The 24,890-nt window shown below is 41.1% G+C and overlaps 1 protein-coding gene across 1 annotated transcript in view; it reads right to left on the bottom strand.

Moving 5' to 3' along the window:
- Nucleotides 1–319: 319 nt before the first annotated feature.
- LOC136879253 (calpain-9) overlaps nucleotides 320–24,890 on the bottom strand; it is a 134,075-nt gene continuing 109,504 nt past the window's right edge. Inside the window, exons 6-9 of the mRNA XM_067153066.2 lie at nucleotides 23,390–23,567; nucleotides 16,997–17,108; nucleotides 10,822–10,970; nucleotides 320–639 (exon numbers count right to left, since the gene is read on the bottom strand). Coding sequence (XP_067009167.2) covers nucleotides 406–639; nucleotides 10,822–10,970; nucleotides 16,997–17,108; nucleotides 23,390–23,567 — 673 coding nt within the window. The 3' untranslated portion in view covers nucleotides 320–405. The remainder of the gene's footprint in view (nucleotides 640–10,821; nucleotides 10,971–16,996; nucleotides 17,109–23,389; nucleotides 23,568–24,890) is intronic.

The following is a 24,890-nucleotide window of genomic DNA, read 5'->3' as shown; positions in this document are numbered from 1 at the left end:
CCCGAAGGTAAATACGTAACCAGCAGCCGTTAGCCAAGACTGCAATGCTTGCCGCAACCCGCTTGTAGTGGTCAGCGTCCTTGACAGGCAGAAAAAAAACAACACACACACACACACACACACACACACACACACACACACACACACACACACACACACACACACACACACACACACACACACACACTTCTGACCCAATACTCATTTTACTCCTAATGACAGGTGATATGGGATGATTAATTATGAAAATACATCCCAGGCTCCGTAGATGATGTAACTACAGCAAGCAGCTGAACTGTTAAAAAATTGTAGACAAAAGTGAAGAATTTTAATGTTTATTTTACAACGGTTACAAATATTACAACATGCATTTTGTACAAGTGCGAATCTTGATCTGTTGAATCCTCACGGAAGGAGCTCTCGTACTTTGACAGGTTTACGAGAGAAAACTCGCAGTAAGAACTTCCGCTCTTGATTCGGTTCAAAGGTTGCTGGAATGAGAACATACTTCTCTCCGACATCGAGCTCTAAGCGGAGCATGACTGAGCTGATAGAGTCGTAGTCCGTAGAGGCCACTACATCCACCGTCTCTTGTAACTCGCTGACAGTCAGACGCTCATCCTTCCGGGTCTGTGGACACTGAACAGCAAACAATTGATCAATACTACTACTACTACTACTACTACTGCTACTGCTACTACTACTACTACTACTACTACTAATAATAATAATAATAATAATAATAATTATTATTATTATTATTATACCGGGTGGTGCACCTCTACGACGCAAGTTCAAATCTTGCGCCAATTGAAACTTCTCTACTGGAGAAACCCGGAACTTCAACAACTGAACTAACTCTACTGTTTATCAGAAGATGTCATGGTGTGATTTTGATTTGCTTTTGTTTTTCATTGAACCAGAAGTGTGGACATTCTCTAACAGAGGTCTCTACACAAAAACTATGATTATGCACTCTAGTGTGAAGGAATGAACTTTCTTGAAGAAATTTTGTATTCATAAGTTTTGTCTTTACTAAATTTTGTTCTTTTATTTGAGGGTTGGCAATATTAAGCTTCCTTTCCGCCTGTTTTGAATGTAACCAATCATAAATTTCTGTAATTAATTTCCCACCAATAAGGTGTTTCTTCATCGCCTTGTGTATAAGTTTTTGCTGTCAACCAATAAAAATTGAGTGGGTGTGTCTACTCATTCCTGAAAGGTATCGAATTTTCCACGAGGGTATAAAAACTGCTGATTTTCTTGTCTCCGCGCCACTCTTATAACATCTTGCTCAGTGTGTGAATATGTAGCAGGGGGCGGGAAGCGCCTCGTTCTTCAGGCAGCCGTTCTTCAACAAGGTAATGGCCTTTTAACATCTGTATTTCTTGCTAGCTCAGCAGTTTAACTCTCGGGGAAGGTTCGAAACCGTTAATATGTAACCCATCTCTTTAAAATGTAAATACCTTTTCACTCTATGTAAAATCTACAATTTCTTTAACTGTAATTCGGGGATAGAGGGTGCTTTACCCTCTCGAGCTCCCCTTCATTTTTGGAATTTGAGGTGACTACGTTTTCGTAACTGTTTTTCTCTTCCTTCTTAATGTGTTAAATTTATTTTGCAGACTAGTCACCTCCATAGCTTGGGATTAGCCCCTGTGTATCGGCCTAGCGCCACTTAGGTTTTAAAATGTGTATTTAGGAGTGCAAGTTAACGCCTCCAGTCCTTTCTGTACTTTGGGCCAGTAACTTAACCTGTTGGTCTTTTTTTCTTCATGCGAAGGCCCTGTAGGTTGGGTACAAATACCCCTGTTTCTTTGTAATTGTGCCTTGAAGGCAGTTAGAAGTAAAGTTTGTTGTGGACTTTGATAGGCTTGTAAAATTGAGAGCAGGTCAGCTCTTTCTGGTATTTTGGAAGGTGCCTCTAGGAGGCTTGACATTACTAAGCGGGAGCAAGAGCTCCATGTAATTAAGGGTTTTCTGCCCTTTGGTATTTTGTGGTTGTGAGCTGAGAGCTCAAGGATTGATGAATGTGGGCCCGTAGCCCGGAATTTGTAAAGACCCCTTCACTGGTGCTTTCTTTGTAAAGTTGCATTGTACCTGATTTTCTTTGTTTCACCTAGTGGAAATTGTTAATTGTTAAAATTGTTATCAGTTGAAAATATAACCTTTATTTAAATTTTAAATTCATCTTTCGGACTTATACTGAGACCCATTCCAGCCCGCACCTTCTTTCACCTCTGACTTCCACGGATAACTCCGTAACAATAATAATAATTTAGACTAACATGGGATCACTGCAATAAACGAGTAATGTCACGAAATGCTAAAATGAAACATTGCAAACTAGTTATTCTACCGGAAGTTCTATATGCATCAGAAACTTTAAATTTACGAGGTCATTCTAAAATTGCAGATATTGAAAAACAAGAATGTAAAATTATTAGAAAACTTTTCGGCCCCATACAAGGAAACTGAAGTAGGATCAAAAGGAAAACTGCCGACCTCTATAGTCACACAGATAGTTTAATCAATACTCTACGGAGGATATATTCGAATTTTTTTGGACATATTTTTAGGATGGATAATAATAGACTCACAAAAACATTACTCAATGTAATGAATTCCCAAAAGAGGAGAATAAATTGGCTCGAGGAAACTAGAGGGGACCTGAGTGAATTGAACATCAGGGAAGACATAATGAAAAATCGCAAAGTCTTCGGGACCTCACACATTTGTGGTCAAAACTAGCAGCGGGAATGGCATAATAATAATAATGGCGTATGGCCTTCGGAGAGGCCTGGTGAGGATCCTTTTCTCGTAGACGGCCTATTAGGCGACCTGCATGTCTGTGAAGATAGGGCCCTATCTAGGATGATTTCTAATGCTGAATACGTCACAATAGATAAGTAAAAATAGACCTTTTCAATACTAATATGAAACTAAATAAGTTATAACATTTACTTGGAACTAAACTGACTGAGCAAATGTCATGGGATAGCGGAGCACTGATGCGCAGGTGTGTTGTCTGCGCACCACACGCCCCATTGTGCCAGCGGCAGTTGTATAGGAGACCTTGTGAGCAGTGGCTGTGCATGCGACAGGTGTAACATGGAACGTCGTCGTGAGCTGACACCGTTCGAACAGGGTATGGTGGTCGGTGCCCGACGGATGGGAAGTGAGATTTCGGAAGTGGTGCGGGAATTCGGCTTCACACGATCAACCGTGTCCAAGGTGTATCGTGAATGGTTGAATGCGGGTATCACCGTCCACAACAGACGAACGACCGGTCGTCCATCCACCCTCGATGACCGTGACCGGCGACATCTGAGACGGATTGTCAATAGTGACAGACGGGCAACCGTTCAACAAACCACGGATCAATTCAACACAGGCCGTGCTAGACACGTCTCCCAGTGGACAATCCGTAGGAACATAGGTTCTATGGGGTATGGGAGCCGGCGCCGCACACGGGTGCCACTGTTAACCCAACGTCATCGGGCACAACGACGCTCATTTGTCGCCGCCAGTGACAAGGGATGGACACTGGAACAATGGCGTAACGTGATATGGTCGGTCGAATCACGATTTCAACTGCACCATGCCGATGGGAGGCACCGTGCATGGCGCAGACCACATGAAGCGATGGATCCCGCCTGCGTCGAAGGTGTGGTCCATGGCGCTGGTGTCTCTGTTATGATCTGGGGTGCACTTTCCTGGTATGGAATGGGCCCCCTAGTTGTTCTGGAAGATACTTTGAATGGTACGAGGTATATTGAGCTGCTCGGAGACCATCTCCACCCATTTTTGGCCTTCCAGCGCCCAGACTGTTCTGCGTTGTTTCAAGATGATAACGCGCCGTCACATCGCTCCCACGTCGCCCGGGAATGGTTCCAGGAACATGCATCGGAGGTCCAACGACTGCCATGGCCACCCAGGAGCCCCGATATGAACCCTATCGAGCATATCTGGGATGTCCTGGAACGCAGGTTCCGTGCCATGGATCCTGCACCCACGAACAGTTCAGCATTGGCGTCCGCTCTGCAAACGATTTGGTGTCAGCTGCGTCCAGAGTACTACCAGGGACTTGTCGACTCACTTCCTTGGCGTCTCACTGCAGTTCACAGGGCCAGAGGAGACCCCACACGCTATTAGGTGACTATCCCATGACATTTGCTAAGTCGGTGTAGTTTCGACGCTGATGAGCGCCATCTTCAGCCAACTATGAGAACAGGCAATCGAAAATAAACATATCATCATTATATCAATGCACAAAGAAACACACTTAAAATGGGACTTACGATGCCCCTAAAAGCATCTGGAGAAGTCTTCAAATAATCACAATTTCAAAATCTTTAAGTCACGATTAGAACGACACTTAATAAAATAGAATTCTTTTCATATTGCTTTGTACTGAATTATTAGAAATTTAACAAAAGAAAGGAATAAAAAGTACGGTACAAAGTACAACAATTTCAGCAGGAAAATTGCTTTCTTAATATAATATAATATAAAGAAATATGTTTTCTTCTAGCAATGTATGGTGCACCAACACTGAAAATATCTATTGATAAATTGAGGCACTAAGTTAATAAGGATTAACAGACCAGTGATATCATCTCCTTCACTCACAAGTACATAAGCTCAACAGCAACTACATCGGATCAATTTCCAGGACGGTACGACCTTGACTAGGAAAGAAACTATAACCTCTGAAATGGAGGGTAGATTTTAAAGCTGAGCAACTGCAATGTGACCTCGAAAATGTTGTGAGATGGACAGCAGGCAATGGTATGTTGATAAACGGGGTTAAAAGTCAGGTTGTGAGTTTTACAAGTAGGAAAAGTCCTCTCAGTTTTAATTACTGCATTGATGGGGTGAAAGTTCCTTTTGGGGATCATTGTAAGTATCTAGGTGTTAATATAAGGAAAGATCTTCATTGGGGTAATCACATAAATGGGATTGTAAATAAAGGGTACAGATCTCTGCACATGGTTATGAGGGTGTTCAGGGGTTGTAGTAAGGATGTAAAGGAGAGGGCATATAAGTCTCTGGTAAGACCCCAACTAGAGTATGGTTCCAGTGTATGGGACCCTCACCAGGATTACCTGATTCAAGAACTGGAAAAAATCCAAAGAAAAGCAGCTCGATTTGTTCTGGGCGATTTCCGACAAAAGAGTAGCGTTACAAAAATGTTGCAATGTTTGGGTTGGGAAGAATTGAGAGAAAGAAGAAGAGCTGCTCGACTAAGTGGTATGTTCCGGGCTGTCAGCGGAGAGATGGCGTGGAATGACATTAGTAGACGAATAAGTTTGAATGGCGTTTATAAAAGTAGGAAAGATCACAATATGAAGATAAAGTTGGAATTCAAGAGGACAAACTGGGGCAAATATTCATTTATAGGAAGGGGAGTTAGGGATTGGAATAACTTACCAAGAGAGATGTTCAATAAATTTCCAATTTCTTTGAAATCATTTAGGAAAAGGCTAGGAAAACAACAAATAGGGAATCTGCCACCTGGGCGACTGCCCTAAATGCAGATCAGTATTGATTGATTGATTGATTGAACAATTTTGACTCCAGAACCGGACGTGGTGTAAAATATAATCTACCGAGCTCGATAGCTGCAGTCGGTTAAGTGCGGTCAGTATCCAGTATTCGGGAGATAGTAGGTTCGAACCCCACTGTCGGCAGCCCTGAAAATGGTTTTCCGTGGTTTCCTATTTTCACACCAGGCAAATGCTGGGGTTGTACCTTAATTAAGGCCACGGCCGCTTCCTTCCCACTCATAGCCCTTTCCTGTCCCATCGTCGCCATAAGACCTATCTGTGTCGGTGCGACGTAAAGCAACTAACATATATATATAATCTTGTATAATTTCCAGAAAGCTTGAGGCGTAAACTGCGTGATGCAAAACGGTAGGATTGCGATATTGCATAGATTGTGGTCATTGTCAATCATGTCTCAACGATTCTGGTACAACTTTTATAATCAACTCATTTGGATGTGGAATCGGAATTCAATCCTGTCAACATTTTTGAATCAAATACGACTGAAATTTAAAATTACGATAATGACCTATAGATTGAACTTGAACGGCCAGAAGAAAAAAATGTATGAGAATAAACACTTCTGCCCACTCGAGTTGGTATTCGGGTTCGACTGAGTAGCTTCTGACGCCATTTTCTAGGAGGCTGTGGTGATTTTTTCAATTATAAATGTCTAACATGACAAGTAATGGCACTGGTAAATCATGTTTTAGGCCTACCGGAACAACAAAGATGTAAAAGCGCGTTGCATTCTACCTCGAATGTGGTGCGGAAAGCGGCCCAGGGGCTCTGAATTTTGGAGCGTGGGTTGGCGACCACGGGGCCCTCAGCTGAGTCCTGGCATTGCTTCCACTTACTTGTGAGAGGCTCCTCACTTTCATCTATCCTATCCGACCTCCCTTGGTCAACTCTTGTTCTTTTCCGACCCCGACGCCATTAGGTTTGCGAGGGCTAGGGAGTCTTTCATTTTCACGCCCTTCGTGGCCCTTGTCTTCCTTTGGTCGGTATCTTCATTTTTCGAAGTGTCGGATCCCTTCCATTTTTTCTCTCTGATTAGTGTTATATAGAGGATGGTTGCCTAGTTGTACTTCCTCTTAAAACAATAATCACCACCACCACCACTGGTGCGGAAAGTAATGCGCTGTTTTGTTAACAGTATTATTACTTACAAGCCGGCCCCGCGGTGTAGAAGGAGCATGTCTGTCTCTTATCCCGGGGCCCTGGAACGATTCCCAGCCAGGTCAGGGATTTTTACTTTTTGTTGATGTGAGGGCTGGTACGAAAAAGTCCACTAAGCTTTCGTGATTACTGTTTACAAATGAGAAGTTATCTGACGGTGAGATAGCGGCCCCGGTCTAGAAAGTCAATACTAATGGCCCAGAGGGTTCGTTGTGCCAACCACATGTCACCTGATCATCTGCAACCCTTCGGGCTGAGTAGCGGTAGCTTGGTAGTCTATGCCTCTTCGAGGTTCTTGCACCATGGGGTTGGGTTTTGGTTATATTATATTTTTTAAAAATAAATAACATATTTTTCAATTTAATATTGTTATTTTTTACATAATAAACGTCTTAAAGTGCAATATACGTCTCATTCCGCAGATTATACAGCGTTATCCTATAAATGAATGCATGGCTACAATTTTTTTTGCTAGTGGTTTTACGTCGCAACGACACAGGTAGGTCTTATGGCGACGATGGGATAGGAAAGGCTTAGGAGTTGGAAGGAAGCGGCCGGGCCTTAACTAAGGCCCCCCTGCGGGTGGGGCGGTAGAATAACACCCACGGTATCCCCTGCCTCTCGTAAGAGGCGACTAAAAGGGGCCCAAGGGGCTCTGAAATTTGGAGCGTGGGTTGGCGACCACGGGGCCCTCAGCTGAGTCCTGGCATTGCTTCCGCTTACTTGTGCCAGGCTCCTCACTTTCATCTATCCTATCCGACCTCCCTTGGTCAACTCTTGTTCTTTTCAGATCCCGACGGTATTCCGTATGGAGGCCTAGGGAGTCTTTCATTTTCATGCCCTTCGTGGCCCTTGTCTTCCTTTGGCCGATACCTTCATTTTTCGAAGTGTCGTACCCCTTCCATTTTTTCTCTCTGATTAGTGTTATATAGAGGATGGTTGCCTAGTTGTATTTCCTCTTAAAACAATAATCACCATCACCACCTTAACTAAAGTACAGCCCCAGCATTTGTCTGGTGTGAAAGTGGGAAACCACGGAAAACCATCTTCAGGGCTGCCGACAGTGGGATTCGAATCCATTATCTCCCGGATGCAAGCTCACAGCCGCGCGCCTCTAACCGCACGGGCAACTCACCCGGTGCTAGAATTTTCACCGTCACATCCTGAAAACTTCAGTCTTAAGAGAAAATGCAGAACCTGTCTTGAATAACATCGTATGCTCTACAATTTGTATAATACCCTTAACAGATGTGCTGTACATACAACGCACAGGAAATGCGACATTCACTAAAATACAATTTTGTGACCTTTGCCCTGTAATATCTCGAAACGTAGCCGCGTTGTCAATAGGACCTTTTCACACTTTTATTAAAGCGTAAAAATATGCTTCAGATGACCCCGTTATCCGTGTTAAGAGGGATAGTGGCATATTTTTATCGCGTATGAGTTTTAAAATTCTGCTTTTAATGTTATTTTATTGTTAATTACGTTTTATTTTGATGACTCTGTTTTAGTTTGTTTTGTGTATTTAAATGCGTACTTTTATTACTTTTAATTTGAATGATATTTATGATTGCACTTCAAGGTAATGCGTTATTCTACGTTAATCTGTTTTCTCTATTATTTTATAAGAAAACGAGGCATTGAGAATTAGATCTATTGATTATTTTAAATTCATACTCATTTGTTTTAAATTTTAGTCAGTGGATTCAGTTTACAATTTTAATTATCATTACATTTTGTTCCACCCCATACCATAGGGGCCGATTACCTAGATGTTGTGCACCTTTAAACAACAATTTTACAGGGCGAGTTGGCCGTGCGCTTAGAGGCGCGCGGCTGTGAGCTTGCATCTGGGAGATAGTAGGTTCGAATCCCACTATCGGCAGCCCTAAAATGGTTTTCCGTGGTTTCCCATTTTCACACCAGGCAAATGCTGGGGCTGTACCTTAATTAAGGCCACGGCCGCTTCCTTACAACTCCTAGGTCTTTCCTATCCCATCGTCGCCATAAAACCTATCTGTGTTGGTGCGGCGTAAAGCCCCTAGCAGAAACAACAATTTTCTTCTTCATCATCATCATCATGCTTCAGGTAGCCAGGAACTATTCCGCACATTTATTTCTTTGACAAATTTGACTGGACATTAAGGTGAGGTCGCTCAGATAGGAAAGTTGCATTATTGTTCTGTGACTGTGGGCGGAGGGGTGTCATATTCTTTCATGTTCCGTCCTGCATACTGGTAGTTTGTAGATAACACGCATCCAAGAACGGAAAATGTTGTAAGATTAAATTTTAGCTGCCTGGGGAGACCGATTACCTCGGATCGAATAGGAGGTACATATGTCACCTTGTTAAAGAAGAAATTTTGATCAATACCTAAATGTCCGGGCGAATTGGCCGTGCGGTTACGGACGCGTGGCTGTGAGCTTGCATCCGGAGATAGTGGGTTCGAATCCTACTGTCGGTAGCCCTGAAGATGGTTTTCCGTGGTTTCCCATTTTCACACCAGGCAAATGCTGAGGCTGTACCTTAATCAATGCCACGGCCGCTTCCTTCCCACTCCTAGCCCTTTCCTATCCCATCGTCCCCATCGTCCCCATAAGACCTATCTGTGTCGGTGCGACGTAAAGCAACTAGCAAAAAAAAAAAAAAAAAAAAAAAAAAAAAAAAAAAAAAAAAAAACGTAAACGAACGAAAACCGTAATGTAACGAGCAGATAGTTGTGCGGTTTGGGTCATGTAGCTATCAGCTTAAATTCGGGAGATAGTGGGTTTGAACCCCATCGCCATAAGACCTATCAGTGTCGATGCGACGTTAAGCAAGTTGTAAAAAAAAAAAAAAAAAAAAAAGTAAAGTGTGATGTTCTCTTCTTTCAATCAGTCGCTGCAACCAGAAGTTCCTGTCATCTGCTGCCCTCTTCAGCTCTGCGTAACTTCCAAAACCTTCCGGCTCTTAATATCTTCACCCCCTGTGGGTGGGGGTGGTAGAATAACACCCACGGTATCCCCTGCCTGTCTAAGAGGCGACTAAAAGGGGCCCCAGGGGATCTGAACTTTGGAGCGTGGGTTGGCAACCGCGGGCCCCTTAGCTGAGTCCTGGCATTTCTTCCACTTACTTGTGCCAGGCTCCTCACTTTCATCTATCCTATCTGACCTTCCTTGGCCAACTCTTGTTCTTTTCTGGCCCCGACGCTATTAGGTTTCCGAGGGCTAGGGAGTCTTTCACTTTCGCGCCCTTCGTGGCCCTTGTCTTTCTTCGGCCGATATCTTCATTTTTCGAAGTGTCGGATCCCTTCCTTTTTTTCTCTCTGATTAGTGTTATATAGGGGATGGTTGCCAAGTTGTACTTCCTCTTAAGACAATAATCACCACCACTTTTAATATCTTCTAGGTATTTCTTTCTCGAGACACCCTCTCCCTTTTTTTCAAAGAATCTTTCCTTCAAAATTTTCTGATTATACATACTACATGACCGACGAATTTAATTAATCTCATTTGCATTATGTTCAAGAGTTTCCTCTTCTCATCAACCTCCCTTAACACTTCTGTACAGCTTCTTCGCCGTATCCATATCTCTACATATTCTAGTCGTTTTCCTTATATTTTTTTCAGCTGTCCAGCTCTTCATTGCCATACAGTAACGTGCTCTAAGTGAAGGTCTTGGCAAACTACTAAATGTCTACATTCTAATATACCGTATTCTGGTTGCTGATAGTTCTTTTCGCTATTACTATCCTTGAACAGCGGTACTTAAAATGTTGCATCATATAAAGCACTTAAATTCCAATTTCACCTTTAAATCCGCACTCATGTAAACTATAATAATCTCTTTAGGTTCTCTGAGATATTGAGACGTGTCTGTGTGTGTGTGTAGCGTGCGGAAGTCCCCAGCTGAGTTTGTTAATGCTTCCTCATTTAATCTACTGTAGAATTTCATCTCACCTTTCCTGCCCTAACGCCTTTGCTCAACGCTTGTTCTCTTCCAACTCGCACTATGTTAGTTTGCGAGTCCTATATGAGTTTATTCTTCCCGTCTCCCACGTGTTTTTACTCCCTTTTCCTAAACATTTTCAATGTTCCTCCGTGTACTCACCTTAATAACGAACAAAGCGATGAAGTAGAGGTCTCTCTGTCGCCTTCGTCTATGTTCTTGCATTAGGTCCATGAGAACGTGGCAGGTTTTCTTATGACTCTTATCCTTCCCTTCTTCACTGTCTTCTTCGTATTCTGATTCAGGGTCATCTGTAAAAATAAACATGTATAATTCATTAATGATTGATTTACTATCAACAGGAATTTGAATGTAGAATATTAGAAGGAAAGTTAAAGGAATAGTCCTCGTAAATGATTAAGGTCGTTCGCTCCTGGGCCACTATACCGAATATCTTCTCCCAGATCAGTAAACATCAAAAACAAAAACGAGGCGTTAGTTGATTCAGACAAGAGACTTGTTAGATTTTCTGTTCTCAGCTGTCCGGGAGATGGCTATGTCAAAGCTATGCTGGGAAGGAAAGGGAATTAGAATTAATGGGAAAAGACTTAACAACTTGAGATTTGCGGATGATATTGCTTTACTGGCAAATGACTTCAATGAGCTACAAACTTTAGTTACAGATCTGGTATTGGAATGTCAGTGGGTTGGCTTAAGCATGGACCTTTGCAAAACGAAATTCATGTCCAATAAATGGGTCCAGGCTGGAATAGTGAATATTAAGGACACGCCATTATAAGAGGCCATATTTTAAATATGAAAGGAGACATAAAAATAGAAATCTATCAGCGCACCAAGCTTGGATGGCAAGCTTTTGGAAGGAATTCGTCAATTTTTATATAAAAATGCCGGTGAAATGAAATGTCGTATGGCCTTTAGTGCCGGGATATCCCAGGACGGGTTCGGCTCGCCAGGTGCAGGTCTTTCTATTTGACTCCCGTAGGCAACCTGCGCGTCATGATGAGGATGAAATGATGATGAAGACAACACATACACCCAGCCCCCGTGCCGTTGGAATTAACCAATTAAGGTTAAAATCCCCGGCCCGGTCGGGAATCGAACCCGGAACCCTCTGAACCGAAGGCCAGTACGCTGACCGTTCAGCCAACGAGTCGGACAAAATGCCGGTAAATTTGAAGAAATCAGTTTTGGCCAATGTATTCTTCCTGAATAACATATGGTTGTGAGACTTGGACACTAAAAAAGTTTACGAAAGGAAAACTTAGGACAGCTCAGAGAGCCATAGAAAAGGTAATGCTGGGCTGTACAAGGAAAGATAGGAAAAGAGCAGTTGACATCCGATCGATCACTAAGGTTAAGGACATCTTGGGGAGAGTATGCTCCTAAAATTGGCTTTGGGTTCGCCATGTTGCACGACATAATGATGTGACAGATGGACGAAGCTGGTGTTGGAATGCAGTCCGAATGAACATCGAAGGCCTAGAGTCCGACCACGGGACAGATGGGACAGAAATATCAGGAAGATTACTGATATCACCTGGCAGAGAGCCACACAAAACCGTACCACTTGGAGAAGAGTGTTACAAGCCTATTTGGATCTATGAATTAAAGAGACCACATCATTTAACGATTGATTTGGCTTATAGTGATCTCCACATTATTACCGAAACCACTGGTTGCAGTTACTGGACCTTTAATTTGCCATTGTTTCTCATGGATGAGATTCAATTCTCGAGTCAATGAAATATCTGAACATATTTAAATGTTCACATAAAGCTTCAAATGAGATTTTTAAGCAAATTTGTAATCTGATACAGTGTTCAAAATGAGGCATAATGCCTGTTACAAGTTTTTGAATTGCACATATCCTTCATATTTCTAGTCATAATATACGTAATTATTGTGTTCTACATCCGTTTTAACTTTGTAAATATTCCGACTTGCTGCGACAAAGGAGGTACGGTATGTCTAGATGAATATGAAATGGAGTATATTTTGAATATTTTTATTCTCAAATTAATTCTTCTTTTACTATTTATGTTTCGTAGATCTAGAGAAAGCATATGACAGTGTACCGAGGGAAAAGATGTTCACTATACTGGAGGACTATGGAATTAAAGGTAGATTATTAAAATCAATCAAAGGCGTTTATGTTGACAATTGGGCTTCAGTGAGAATCGATGGTAGAATGAGTTATTGGTTCAGGGTACTTACAGGAGTTAGACAAGGCTGTAATCTTTCACCTTTGCTGTTCGTAGTTTACATGGATCATCTGCTGAAAGGTATAAAATGGCAGGGAGGGATTCAGTTAGGTGGAAATGTAGTAAGCAGTTTGGCCTATGCTGACGACTTGGTCTTAATGGCAGATTGTGCCGAAAGCCTGCAGTCTAATATCTTGGAACTTGAAAATAGGTGCAATGAGTATGGTATGAAAATTAGCCCCTGGAAGACTAAATTGATGTCAGTAGGTAAGAAATTGAACAGAATTGAATGTCAGATTGGTGATACAAAGCTAGAACAGGTCGATAATTTCAAGTATTTAAGTTGTGTGTTCTCCCAGGATGGTAACGTAGTAAGTGAGATTGAATCAAGGTATAGTTAAGCTAATGCAGTGAGCTCGCAGTTGCGATCAACAGTATTCTATAAGAAGGAAGTCAGTTCCCAGACGAAACTATCGTTACATCGGTCTGTTTTCAGACCAACTTTGTTTTACGGGAGCGAAAGCTGGGTGGACTCAGGCTATCTTATTCATAAGTTAGAAGTAACAGACATGAAAGTAGCAAGAATGATTGCTGGTACAAACAGGTGGGAACAATGGCAGGAGGGTACTCGGGAATAAGGATCTAAAGGCTAGTATAGGTATGAACTCGATGGATGAAGCTGTACACATAAACCGGCTTCGGTGGTGAGGTCATGCGACGCGAATGGAGGAAGATAGGTTACCTAGGAGAATAATGGACTCTGCTATGGAGGGTAAAAGAAGTAGAGGGAGACCAAGACGACGATGGTTAGACTCGGTTTCTAACGATTTAAAGATAAGAGGTACAGAACTAAATGAGGCCACAACACTAGTTGCAAATCGAGGAATGTGTCGACGTTTAGTAAATTCTCAGAGGCTTGCAGACTGAACGCTGAAAGGCATAACAGTCTATAATTATAATGTATGTATGTGTGTTACTATTTCACATCTTTTAAAAGATACATATGATGTACAATTAGAATTGCGGAGCTTTTTGTTTCATAATGATATACGTTTTACCTAAGGTTCCGTTTTCTTTGTTTAATGTATAACTATGATATTTTCAACATCAGTTTGTTGGTCCTAAACAGTAAAAGAGAATCGTCATTGGTATTTCGTAACTATTACTAATTAAATGCCAATGTAAAATTTCGGCCACTAATATTCAAAATGGAACATTTCACCATCTAATCTTCGTAAACTTATCAAACGTAAACCACGAAAGGAAGCTCCCGGACATGACCTAACTTCAAATTCCATACTAAGAAATCTAACCCGCAAAGCTGTAGCATTTCTAGCTTCTTTGTTAACCTCCATGTTACTGATAGACCATTTTTTTAACTGTTTGGAAACTCTGTGAAATACCGTACTTGCTATCGAAAACTTCATCGCACGAGTTACTGTCTCATAACTCTTCTAAAGTACCGGGTACTCTTCCTGACAAAGTCATACTCACAACAAGCATTACACAATTTTTCACCAATAAATCTCGCTCCCATCAGCTGTGTTTCAGAGGTCAACATTCAACATCTTAACAGCTCTTTCGATTAACTGAACATACACTGCCGGAAAACTAGTAATAATTGGAACACCTGGAAAGAAGATGTAGATGTTGATCCGATGATGGCAAATGGCATCTGGGATATGGTAGATGTGTTGATAATGGTTTGAACGCCGTTTGTCAGCAGATAGCATAGTGTCATAGCTATCAGAGCGCCATCTGTGACTAGCCTTTAAAAGGAAATGCTCAAAGCCTATGTGGTTTTTCCCTGACCCTTCAATACCATACTTCAACACCATATACCTAACACAAACTCTTGCCGTGGTAGCGAGTCTGACTCGGAAACCGGCAGATACTCCTTGTATCACCTCCCACTCCTCCCTGCTACCTCTTTCTTCTTCTTAGAAATAATAGCATGTCGGAGGCCATGTAGATTGAGTCGATGGTCACGCGGGGGGAGCGGGCTTCGGGCCCCCCCCCCGAAAAAAAGCCATAAGGCTCAGTGTGGTGCAGATATGTAAGGCAAGCAGGCACCATGCCAGGAAGACGCACTCGTGTTTCCTATAGCCAAATGAGACAGTTGGAACGGGGTCAAATTGTGGCCTTCCAAGTGGCGGCATGGTCCTTTCGGAGAAATGACACACAAGTTACACGTGCCACGTCAGTTGTTCAATGATACACAATGGACTCTTGAACATTCTCACACTCGTAAACGAGAGTATGGACGTCCACGCAGCACAGACGCCCGCCAAGCTCGTCGTATTGTAAGGGCAGCAGTGGCAGATCGTTCAGCTACCTAAGCACAGATAAGAACGAATGTGATCCCAGAAGTGTCAACACGAATTGTTGCAACCGGTTACTATAAATGGGACTATGGACACGCACACCTCTAGCCCGTCTTCCACTAACACCACAGTATCGACGTGCATGGCTCGATTGGTGCCATCAGAGGATCGCCTGGGGGATGGAATGGCGTGCAGTGGTCTTCAGCGATGAAAGGAGATTCTGCTTGCACGCAAGTGATGGTCGTTCACGCACACGGCGTAGACCTGGTTAGCGCCGTCTCGTAGAGTGCATTTGTCGAAGACACACTGGCCCCATACCAGCCCTTATGGTCTGGGGTGCGACAAACTAAAACTCTCGTTCACCTTTGGCGTTTGTGGAGAGAACGATGACCATCGCTCGGTACGTGCACAATGTTGTTAGACCCGTTCTTCTGCCGTTCTTGCAACAAGAAGGTGATGTGTTGTAGCAACAGGATAATGCTTGCCCACACACTGCCCGTGAAGCTCAAAGTGCTCTGCTGCAACTTCCCTGGTTGGCTCAGACGGCTAAGGCGCTGGATTTATGACCCCAACTTGGCAGGTTCGATCCTGGCTCAGTCCGGTGGTATTTGAAGGTGCTCAAATACGTCAGTAGATTTACTGGCACGTAAAAGAACTCCTGCGGGACAAAATTCCGGCACCTCGGCGTCTCCGAAAACCGTAAAAGTAGTTAGTGAGACGTAAAGCAAATGGCATCATTATTATTATAATTTCCTTGGTCAGTACGATCTCCGAATTTGTCTCCAATCGAGCACGTGTGGGACGTGATGGGACGACAAGTGACTCGTGCGATTCGTCAACCCACAAATCTTACAGAACTACGTGAAAAGGTCGAGCAGGCGTGGAATAAGGTATCCCAAGATAGTATTCGCCACCTGTATGATCGACTGCATGCCAGAGTCATCACGTGCATTGCCGTCCATAGAGGCTACACCGCATACAAATATGGATGTTTCAGCGTGGGTCCAAACCTGGTTCCTTAGAACTGCCTGAGCTACTGATCCGTAAAAGTAATAATTCCATGTACTCTATATGTATTGTTTCTACAGTAAATTTTGTGTGAATTGGAAACCTCTCAAAGGGTGTTCTAATTCTTTTCCGGTAGTGTATTACAGGTATTTGTGGATTTGAAGCAATAGAACACACATTAGACACATCTCTCGGTACAAAATACTCATTTGATCAGGTGTGGTGCAGTGGCCTTCTTTATAAACTTTATAAACTGGGCACTCCTTATTAAAGCTCCCTTCATAACAGAAATGTCTATGTACACATTCAATACTGACGCTGTACTAACCGTCATGGATATGCTGGTGTTCTTCAAGGCAGTATTCTCTCTCCAACTCTTATCGGTGTTTTATGTTGTTGATAACGTTATTTGTATTTCGTATAATTTTATGGATGCTACGGGCGCTGTCATAGAAAATTGAGTGGACAGCCTAGTCCAATGTATTAGAAAATACAACGTTATATTCTGCCAAGAACCAAATGAAGATCTTTACTCTGTATCGGCGCGCAGAACCTATTTCCATAACACCTCTATGATATAGTGTAGAATGATTCAAAGTAGAAAGCAACAGGAGTAAAATTGAACTGTATTTAAGGATATTTGGAAATATAAACCATGTCAAATGTCTGCCAAACCGGGAATAGAAACCATATCAAATGTCTGTAAAGCACACTATTTTACGGATGAAGACTTAGTTGTACGGCATGTAATACATCTCTGATCTATCATAATGTTTTACTCACCTTCTTCTTCGACTGACAACAAATACTGTGGATTGGTCGCAAAACTCCGGACATCGTTTTGACTTCCTCCTGCATTCACTCCAGCTCTCCAGCTATCGTGAATTACGAACATCTGGAATCACAGAATTGTTACTACTACTAGTACGCAAACTTGCCTTCGACAGTCGAAATTAGCATCTATAAAGTATTTGGAAATTTTAAATGGATCTATCATATATCTTATGAGTAATATTTATACCTTTGAGGTTTTATAAGGCATTTGATTGGAATCAGAACAGGCATTATAGTATTTACTTGCAAACAGTAGAGGAAATGTAGGAGGAATGGAATGTGCAAAGGTTCGCGTGTTTACTCAGCAGGGGCACGAAGGTCTGTGACATACATAATACAGCTTAAATTGCATATTCTGGGAGAACAATAGAAATATTGTTCTATTCATTTTTGTTCATTCCGTACATTATTTTCTTTTCTTTTTCTGTACAGCACATAGAGTGTGATATGTATTTTTTTTTTACAGTTCATAGAGTGTAAATTTTGGCTTAGGCTGGACATTGTTATTTTCTCTTTAACGGATCAAATAGGTATTCTTACTGTAGATCTGAGAAAATAATAATAAATAAATAAATAAAGTGTAAAGCCCCTAGCAAAACAAAATCAGAGAGTTTTTCGATATTAACGATTATGGGTTTTGTGGAATGCATTTACTACCTAGTTTATTTTGCCCCAAGAAGGGTGTTGTAATGTATTAAATAACCCATTTGCATGTAGTTACGATATTGCTGAACTGGAATTATCCAACGAAGAACATCGTACAGTGTGTGATGAAGTTACGATATTCTTCATTGGAGATGTGTGATTAACTAACTGCACGAGTCAAGTTACGATGTTATTGTTTGCATATTTTAATCCAATAATGACCATCAACTTCAAGTTATGTCCTTTATAATTTAAATGTATTTTTATTCTTTAAAATGAACTTAAAGGAAGAGTTGACTGAACTTAACACTCTTGAGGTTTGTGTCTCTGAACAACACATCGTTAAAGACCATCAAAATAAATCATCAATTTACAGGTTAGGCGATTTGGAGGGATGAGGATATTTAAAAAAATGATTACCAGTAGTTATTAGTTTTATGTTTTCAATTCTTTATTGTTTGGAATATACTTGCAAACCATATTGTGTATAGTTGTAGATTGGAGTTGTACTTTGACGTCTATGGATCTGCGTACTCTTGAGAAAGCTACATAAAAATGTCCAAAATACCAAAGTGGAGAGATTTATGCCAACATTAAAACTGTTCCTGGTGAATTATTCATTGTGACAGAGAAGGCTAAATTTATAGGAAATTGCCTCTATTTAAGAACGAATGGTGTATCGAATTTAACAGGTGCTAAATCTATTCTTGGAATAAAACACTTTCTTCCTGAAGCTGACAGCATCAAAATTTCTGCATGAACGATATTTTTGTCTGGCTTCAATAGAGTCAATCTCGTTCCATTGCACAAAACCAGCTTTATTAACTTCATTAACACCATCGCACTCTACGAAGTAAATACTAACGTACGTTATTTCGTCGCTTATCAAACTATTCAGAACCTCTTGTTTGATGACGTTAACTTGTTCGTTTCTTGGACACAAAATTTCTCCTTTGGAAATTATTGTTTAATGAAATCTGGTTCTATTGAATCACGAAGATACAATTTGGCCTAATTCTCTGTTGTCAAGTTGTATAAGCCAGTAACTGAAGTTAAATCTTAATTTTGGGCCATAGAATAAATATTTCAAACGATTTGACAACAGCTGTTCTGTGACAGTGAGGAATTACTGCCTTGCACTCTCCGCAGTCTGCATTATGCAAGATCACTTTTATAGCAAAAGGTGATTTGTTTTTCATTATAAGAAGCTGATCTATTTCTGAAATAACGTAATGGGGAATCATGGTTGCCTCGTCACATATGGTTAACTTAGCCTGGCCCATTTCATTTCCACTGTATATCATTCTTATGTTAGACGTAGAGGTCTGCGAATTTAGAGTCATTACCCTCTCTCTCCTGTAACTTTACTCAATTCATCTTTCGCAAATATAACGTTTTGGCTTCAGTTGCTCTTCAGTGTAACAGCATATTTTATCTTTTCCCTGTTTGACTTCGTTTTCTCTTTCTGTCTTCCTCGTTTAGTTTTAGTACGTTGGGTAATCGACTCACTTACAATTTGTTCATTTAACACCGGAAATTCTTACAACATTTGATGATCGAAGATTCTGTTCAGTTGAAACCTAATGCCTTCGTGGACGTAATATTATCCCGAGGGAACTCTGCTGAAGATGGCAGATGTGGCAAAAGCGATGGCGTAAATTCCACACTCGATCATGTTAGGCTAATGGCCTACACAGTGGTAAGAATTGGGGCAGGAACAGGCAACACCCTAAATATAAAAGCCTTCTGTCCTGGCAAGAATGTATTAGTGCATAACCTATCTTAAGTATTAATGTCAAAAGCATCATGGTAAATTCATATACAGTGCGTGACATAATCAATGTTTCTGATATTTCCTTTAATTATTATTTTTTTTTTTTTGCTAGGGGTTTTACGTCACACCGACACAGATAGGTCTTATGGCGACGATGGGATAGAAATGGCCTGGGAGTTGGAAGGAAGCGGCCGTGGCCTTAATTAAGGTACAGCCCCAGCATTTGCCTGGTGTGAAAATGGGAAACCACGGAAAACCATCTTCAGGGCTGCCGATAGTGGGATTCGAACCTACTATCTCCCGGATGCAAGCTCACAGCCGCGCGCCTCTACGCGCACGGCCAACTCGCCCGGTCCTTTAATTATTATATGTACTGTATATGTGAACGTATAGTCTTTTAAACTAAGTCCAGATCTCCAAGATTCAATGAAAACATGAAGCATTTTGTGGGCTAAAATTCGTTTCTCTGGAGACAATATCGTTAAGGGGAGTCGGCAAGCCCTATCTTGACAATGTTAATTTGACAGAAAACATGCCCCGTTATCTCAAGAAGTATTAAGTTTAGAGCTTTGATATTTTCACTACTTGTATTTACACCATTTCCATAAGTACTGAACCAGGATGGAATGGTTGGAGCAAACGATTTTGAAGTTATGAATATGTTAAATAAGTTCCAATTTTCTTTTTACAAAAAATGTCAATGAAATATATGTAAATCAGAAACTGTACATGTGAAGAGCTTTTATCTGGTTCAGTAGCTGTATCATGGCACAAGGTGACTCTCTGCAAACAATGAACTGCCTATCCATTGTAATTTCTAAAGATAATGGGTCAAACGTGTGAAAAAAGTCATTTTTCAGAATATGATTTCAAAGTAAAACAGGATGTTCACTCACACATTTACCCACAATAGTGCCTAAAATCCAACTCTATTTAATCGAAACTATTGAAATGATTGTTATGGCAGTGACGGTAACATTCAGGAATAGAACAGTGAAACCACAGCCTTCTAGATTAAAGGGTTCCAGATATTCATATTTTCAAAAAGAAATATGTCTTGTATTGATATTTGTGTATTGATATTTAAAATATTTCTTTAAAATGCTTCCATGTGTCGTATTAAAGTAAATTATACACCATTTTAATCAAAAGTCCAAATAATTGAATGAGGCAACATTTGGAGAAACGTCATTTTTAAAATTTGTTTGATTTTCGACTCCCCTTGAACAAATAATTAACATAATCTCTCGATACAAAATCATCGGATTCTAATTCACTCATTAAATCTGTTATTATAGTGTGGGCTAATGGAGACGATTTCTACCACCTAGACACTTACAGTAAATGCACATATCATAAATAAATTGAATATTGAATTATTGTCATTTGCTAATGTCCCTCTCCGTAATGCGAACACATAAAAGCAAACAGCAGGACTTAGCTCATTCCAATGCCAGCAGATAATATTAATGTTGCTACTTGCTCCAAAATGACAACCTCACTGCACTGGATGAGAAATATTAACGATTGTCTTTTGTTGTCTTTCGCAGTTTTTTTACATACGGAAATTGTGGTATAGTGTTTTATCCACCATCAAAAACTGTGGTTCATAGTGCAGTGAAGTGTTTAATACTTATGTACTGGAAAAGGTAGACAAATGCCAAGCCAGTTCAAATTACCAGACGATGAATATTTTGTAACCTTCGTACTTCATTTGTCTACCATCAGACAATACGCTCCGGCTTCCATTTTGAACTGTGTGAAAGATCTTTTTCGTGCGTGATCTATGACTAACTTGACAATCCTAACAGTGTTCATCAGCTCTATATACCTTCTTCAATATGTGAAAAATTTCATCTGTATATGTGTTTAAAGCCCCTATTTTGCGTGTGATTCCTTTTATTAAAACGTATTGTGACTGGGTAGCAGTAAAAGAGCCCATAAGCCTCACGAAAGAAGAAGGAGATTTTCTTTTGTCAGTTATCGTTCTCAATACGCGAAAACTTCAAAGCAGGTAGTAGGACTTGGTTCAGTCTTATATCAATAGGTGACGTTATTATTGCGTGCAACAAAATGGCAATCTTGCCTCGCTGAATGAGAGTAATTTTATCGATAGGGAACCAAGCATACGAAATTCCATCTCACACGAATCATATCTCTACCATAGAAATACCTGCAATGAAGCATCCATAATCAACATTTATTAAGATATCATTCCTCCAACTCAGTAGAAGGCGTTCTATCTCGTGCTTATCGATGGAGAAATTGTGTTTTCGTATGCCAGAATATTTGAGAAGACTGAGTGAACTAATGGCCTTGGAATGGAAACTGTTTGTTTGTGTGTAAGTGAGATGTAAAAAAAAAAGTTAAATTGTTTTAGGTGCAATGATGAGGGATGTAAAATGGCTGTTAGTTGATGTATAAGTCTTAAGTTTAATAAGATGAGATGTAGTGGGCGAGAATAGTGCGAGAGAGGAGAAGGTGACGTATCAAGGGAAGAGGGAGGGGTTGGGACTTGACCCACCCCAAAGAAGTTAGGCTTGAGCATGTCTGCACGGGAAGATAGAGAGCTGACATTGAACAGAGAAGGTGTAACGTACATAGCGGAAGTGTGTGGCAGGCCATGTGTTGGGTCTGGTTTCCGCCAAGCTGGCTTGTCACACATGGTAGGGAAGGAATACAGTGTCAGCTAATGTAGGTGAGATATGAGATCAGTTTTCACGTGGCGAGGCTGGTGGCTGCGGTCAACGGGTTGGTGGGCATGTATTCCATACCAAGGCTGACGCAGCGACCAGTCTACTAATTTATTTCAGGTGGTAGGTAGGAGTAGGATAATACGGTAGTTTGTAGTGCGGTGCTTCCTGCACGTATGCTGGCTATCTGCGTACGTATGGTAGGCAGGAGTAGGGTAATAGGGTAGTTTGTAGTGCGGTGCTTCCTGCACGTATGCTGGCTATCTGCGTACGTATGGGAGGACACTGAGTAGATGTAGAGGTAGATAATTTAGTTAAGTAGTTTTAGGAGAGATGTAGTGCCTATTGTTTGTTTGTTCTTTGTTTCGCTCTGTCTTTATTACCTGAAAGCCGATGGTGTACATTAGGGTGGGTAATAAAGATATGTATGTATGTATGTATGTATGTATGTATGTATGTATGTATGTATGTATGTATGTATGTATGTATGCCAGAATAATAATTTTAAAAATTCACTCACTTCACTGAAAGTATTTTTCACTAAATCGTTCAAGTATGATCATTATTGCATTGTTCTTGTAACCTTTATCTGGTACCAGTTTCAGTTATTTTACCATTAGGAGGCGATCGTCATAAATCGAACAATGCTGATAGTGTTTACGTATAGATTGTCGTACGGTAATAAATATAAAAGCTATCCACTCCTTTAGGTATTTCTCTCGCTATATTTTCTTCATTTTATTGTTATTATATGGAACCGACTGAGTATAGGTAGTATGTCTTATACATACATACACACATAACATCTGTCGGCTATGCAGATGAAGCCACTTTTGTTGTTTTGATTCCCAGCAATCCCAGCATCCTAATGGCCTAGCGCGCACCGTTAATATTGGAATTTCATTGGTCATACCACTAGGCTGCGGAGATTACTTTTTTATTACATTACCTGTAAATGAGAAAATATCTGGGATTTGCAATAGGTAACTCCTCCCTGGATGTGCGTGACAAAGGAAAGAGGGAAAGATCATTCATGACAGGGTTCAATTGTCCTGTGGACCCTGTTTAAACAACTCCTCCTGATTCTCGAATCTTCTTTTCTAGTTCTGTTATTATATTCATTAACTCTCCATATTACTCTACGTTTTTAATTAATATTAATGAGAGTTTGTAGAAGTTGGTAGTGGTGGTGGTGATTATCAAACGGACTTCCGTTGTCAATTAACTTACCTTATTTGCAGTTCCGTCTGCACGGGATGCTCCTACAGCTGGGACTACGGTTGCGATGCACACTTCTAAAAATCTTGTCGTGAAGTGAACGAATTTCATCCAGAACTCACCATCGTCAGCTCGATTATAGCCAAGTTCCTTCTTAACTTCTTTATCCAACGAATGCCAACGTGAATCTCTGGAAAATGATAGAGAACATTTAGTTTTATAAATTTCTTTCTTAATCTGCTTACCGTCCAGGGTTGGTTTTTCCCTCGGACTCAGCGAGGGATCCCACCTTTACCGCCTCAAGGGCAGTGTCCTGGAGCGTGAGACATTGGGTCGTGGGATACAACTGGGGAGGATGACCAGTACATCGCCCAGGCGGCCTCGCCTACTATGCTGAACAGCGGCCTTGGTGGGGAATAGGAAGATTGGAAGGGATAGACAAAAAAGAGGGAAGGAAGCGGCTGTAGCCTTAAGTTAGGTACCATCCCGGCATTTGCCTGGAGGAGAAGTGGGAAACCACGGAAAACCACTTCTACGATGGCTGAGGCGCTGAATCGAACCCACCCCTACTCAGTTGACCTTCGGAGGCTGAGTGGACCCCGTTCCAGCCCTCGTACCACTTTTCAAATTTTCGTGGCAGAGCCGGGAATCGAACCCGGGCCTCCGGGGGTGGCAGCTAATCACACTAATCATTACACCACAGAGGCGGACATTTTTATAAATTAATTAAATTTTATCTCATCACGTGGAATAAATGTTAGGAATGGGTAGAGAGAGAGAGAGAGAGAGAGAGAGAGAGAGAGAGAGAGAGAGAAGACAGAGAGTCAGACGGACAGACAGAGAGATAATTTAGCGTATGGCATAGATGTACACCTGTTTGCAAAATTTGCTTTGTTAAGGAATGACATTTTTTTTGGGAGACACAAAGAAACTATTCTCCGACAAGGACTTTAAAATGTTACATTTATTTTTATGCTAATTTTTTTGATAATTAAGGTTTATTAATGTCGGTAAATGGATTTTATTCAGTTCAAGAATATTTCGCATTGTTTGAAAGTTCAAAATTCACCGGTGTTTACAAAATACGCTTTCCACACAAAATATCAGTACAACAAATTAATGGTAATTTTAGTAATACAAGAATTCTCTTGGTATTTTGATCATCTACAATGCAAGTACTGAAATATACATAATTCTTGTATACTGTATGTTGGCATCTTGCCTTTATATTGGCATATAGGCCTACACTCTTTATGAATATGAATTAAAACAAAGAAAGGAAGAAAACCGAGTAAGTTGGCCACGCGGTTAGGGTCGCGCAGCTGTGAGATTGCTTTCGAGGGATTGTGGGTTCGAATCCAACCGTCGGCAGCCCTGAAGATGGTTTTCCGTGTTTTCCCATTTTCACAGCAAGGAAAAGCCGGGGATACAACTTAATTAAAGCCACGGTCACAACTTCCCCAACCCTACCTCCTTCGATGTATTAGTTCGACGTTAAAACCCACTAGGAAAA

The sequence above is a fragment of the Anabrus simplex genome, chromosome 8 (genome assembly GCF_040414725.1).
Source record: "Anabrus simplex isolate iqAnaSimp1 chromosome 8, ASM4041472v1, whole genome shotgun sequence".
NCBI lineage: Eukaryota > Metazoa > Arthropoda > Insecta > Orthoptera > Tettigoniidae > Anabrus > Anabrus simplex.
Note: the sequence above shows the minus strand (reverse complement) of the source record. Positions and strands in the feature narration are given on the sequence as shown.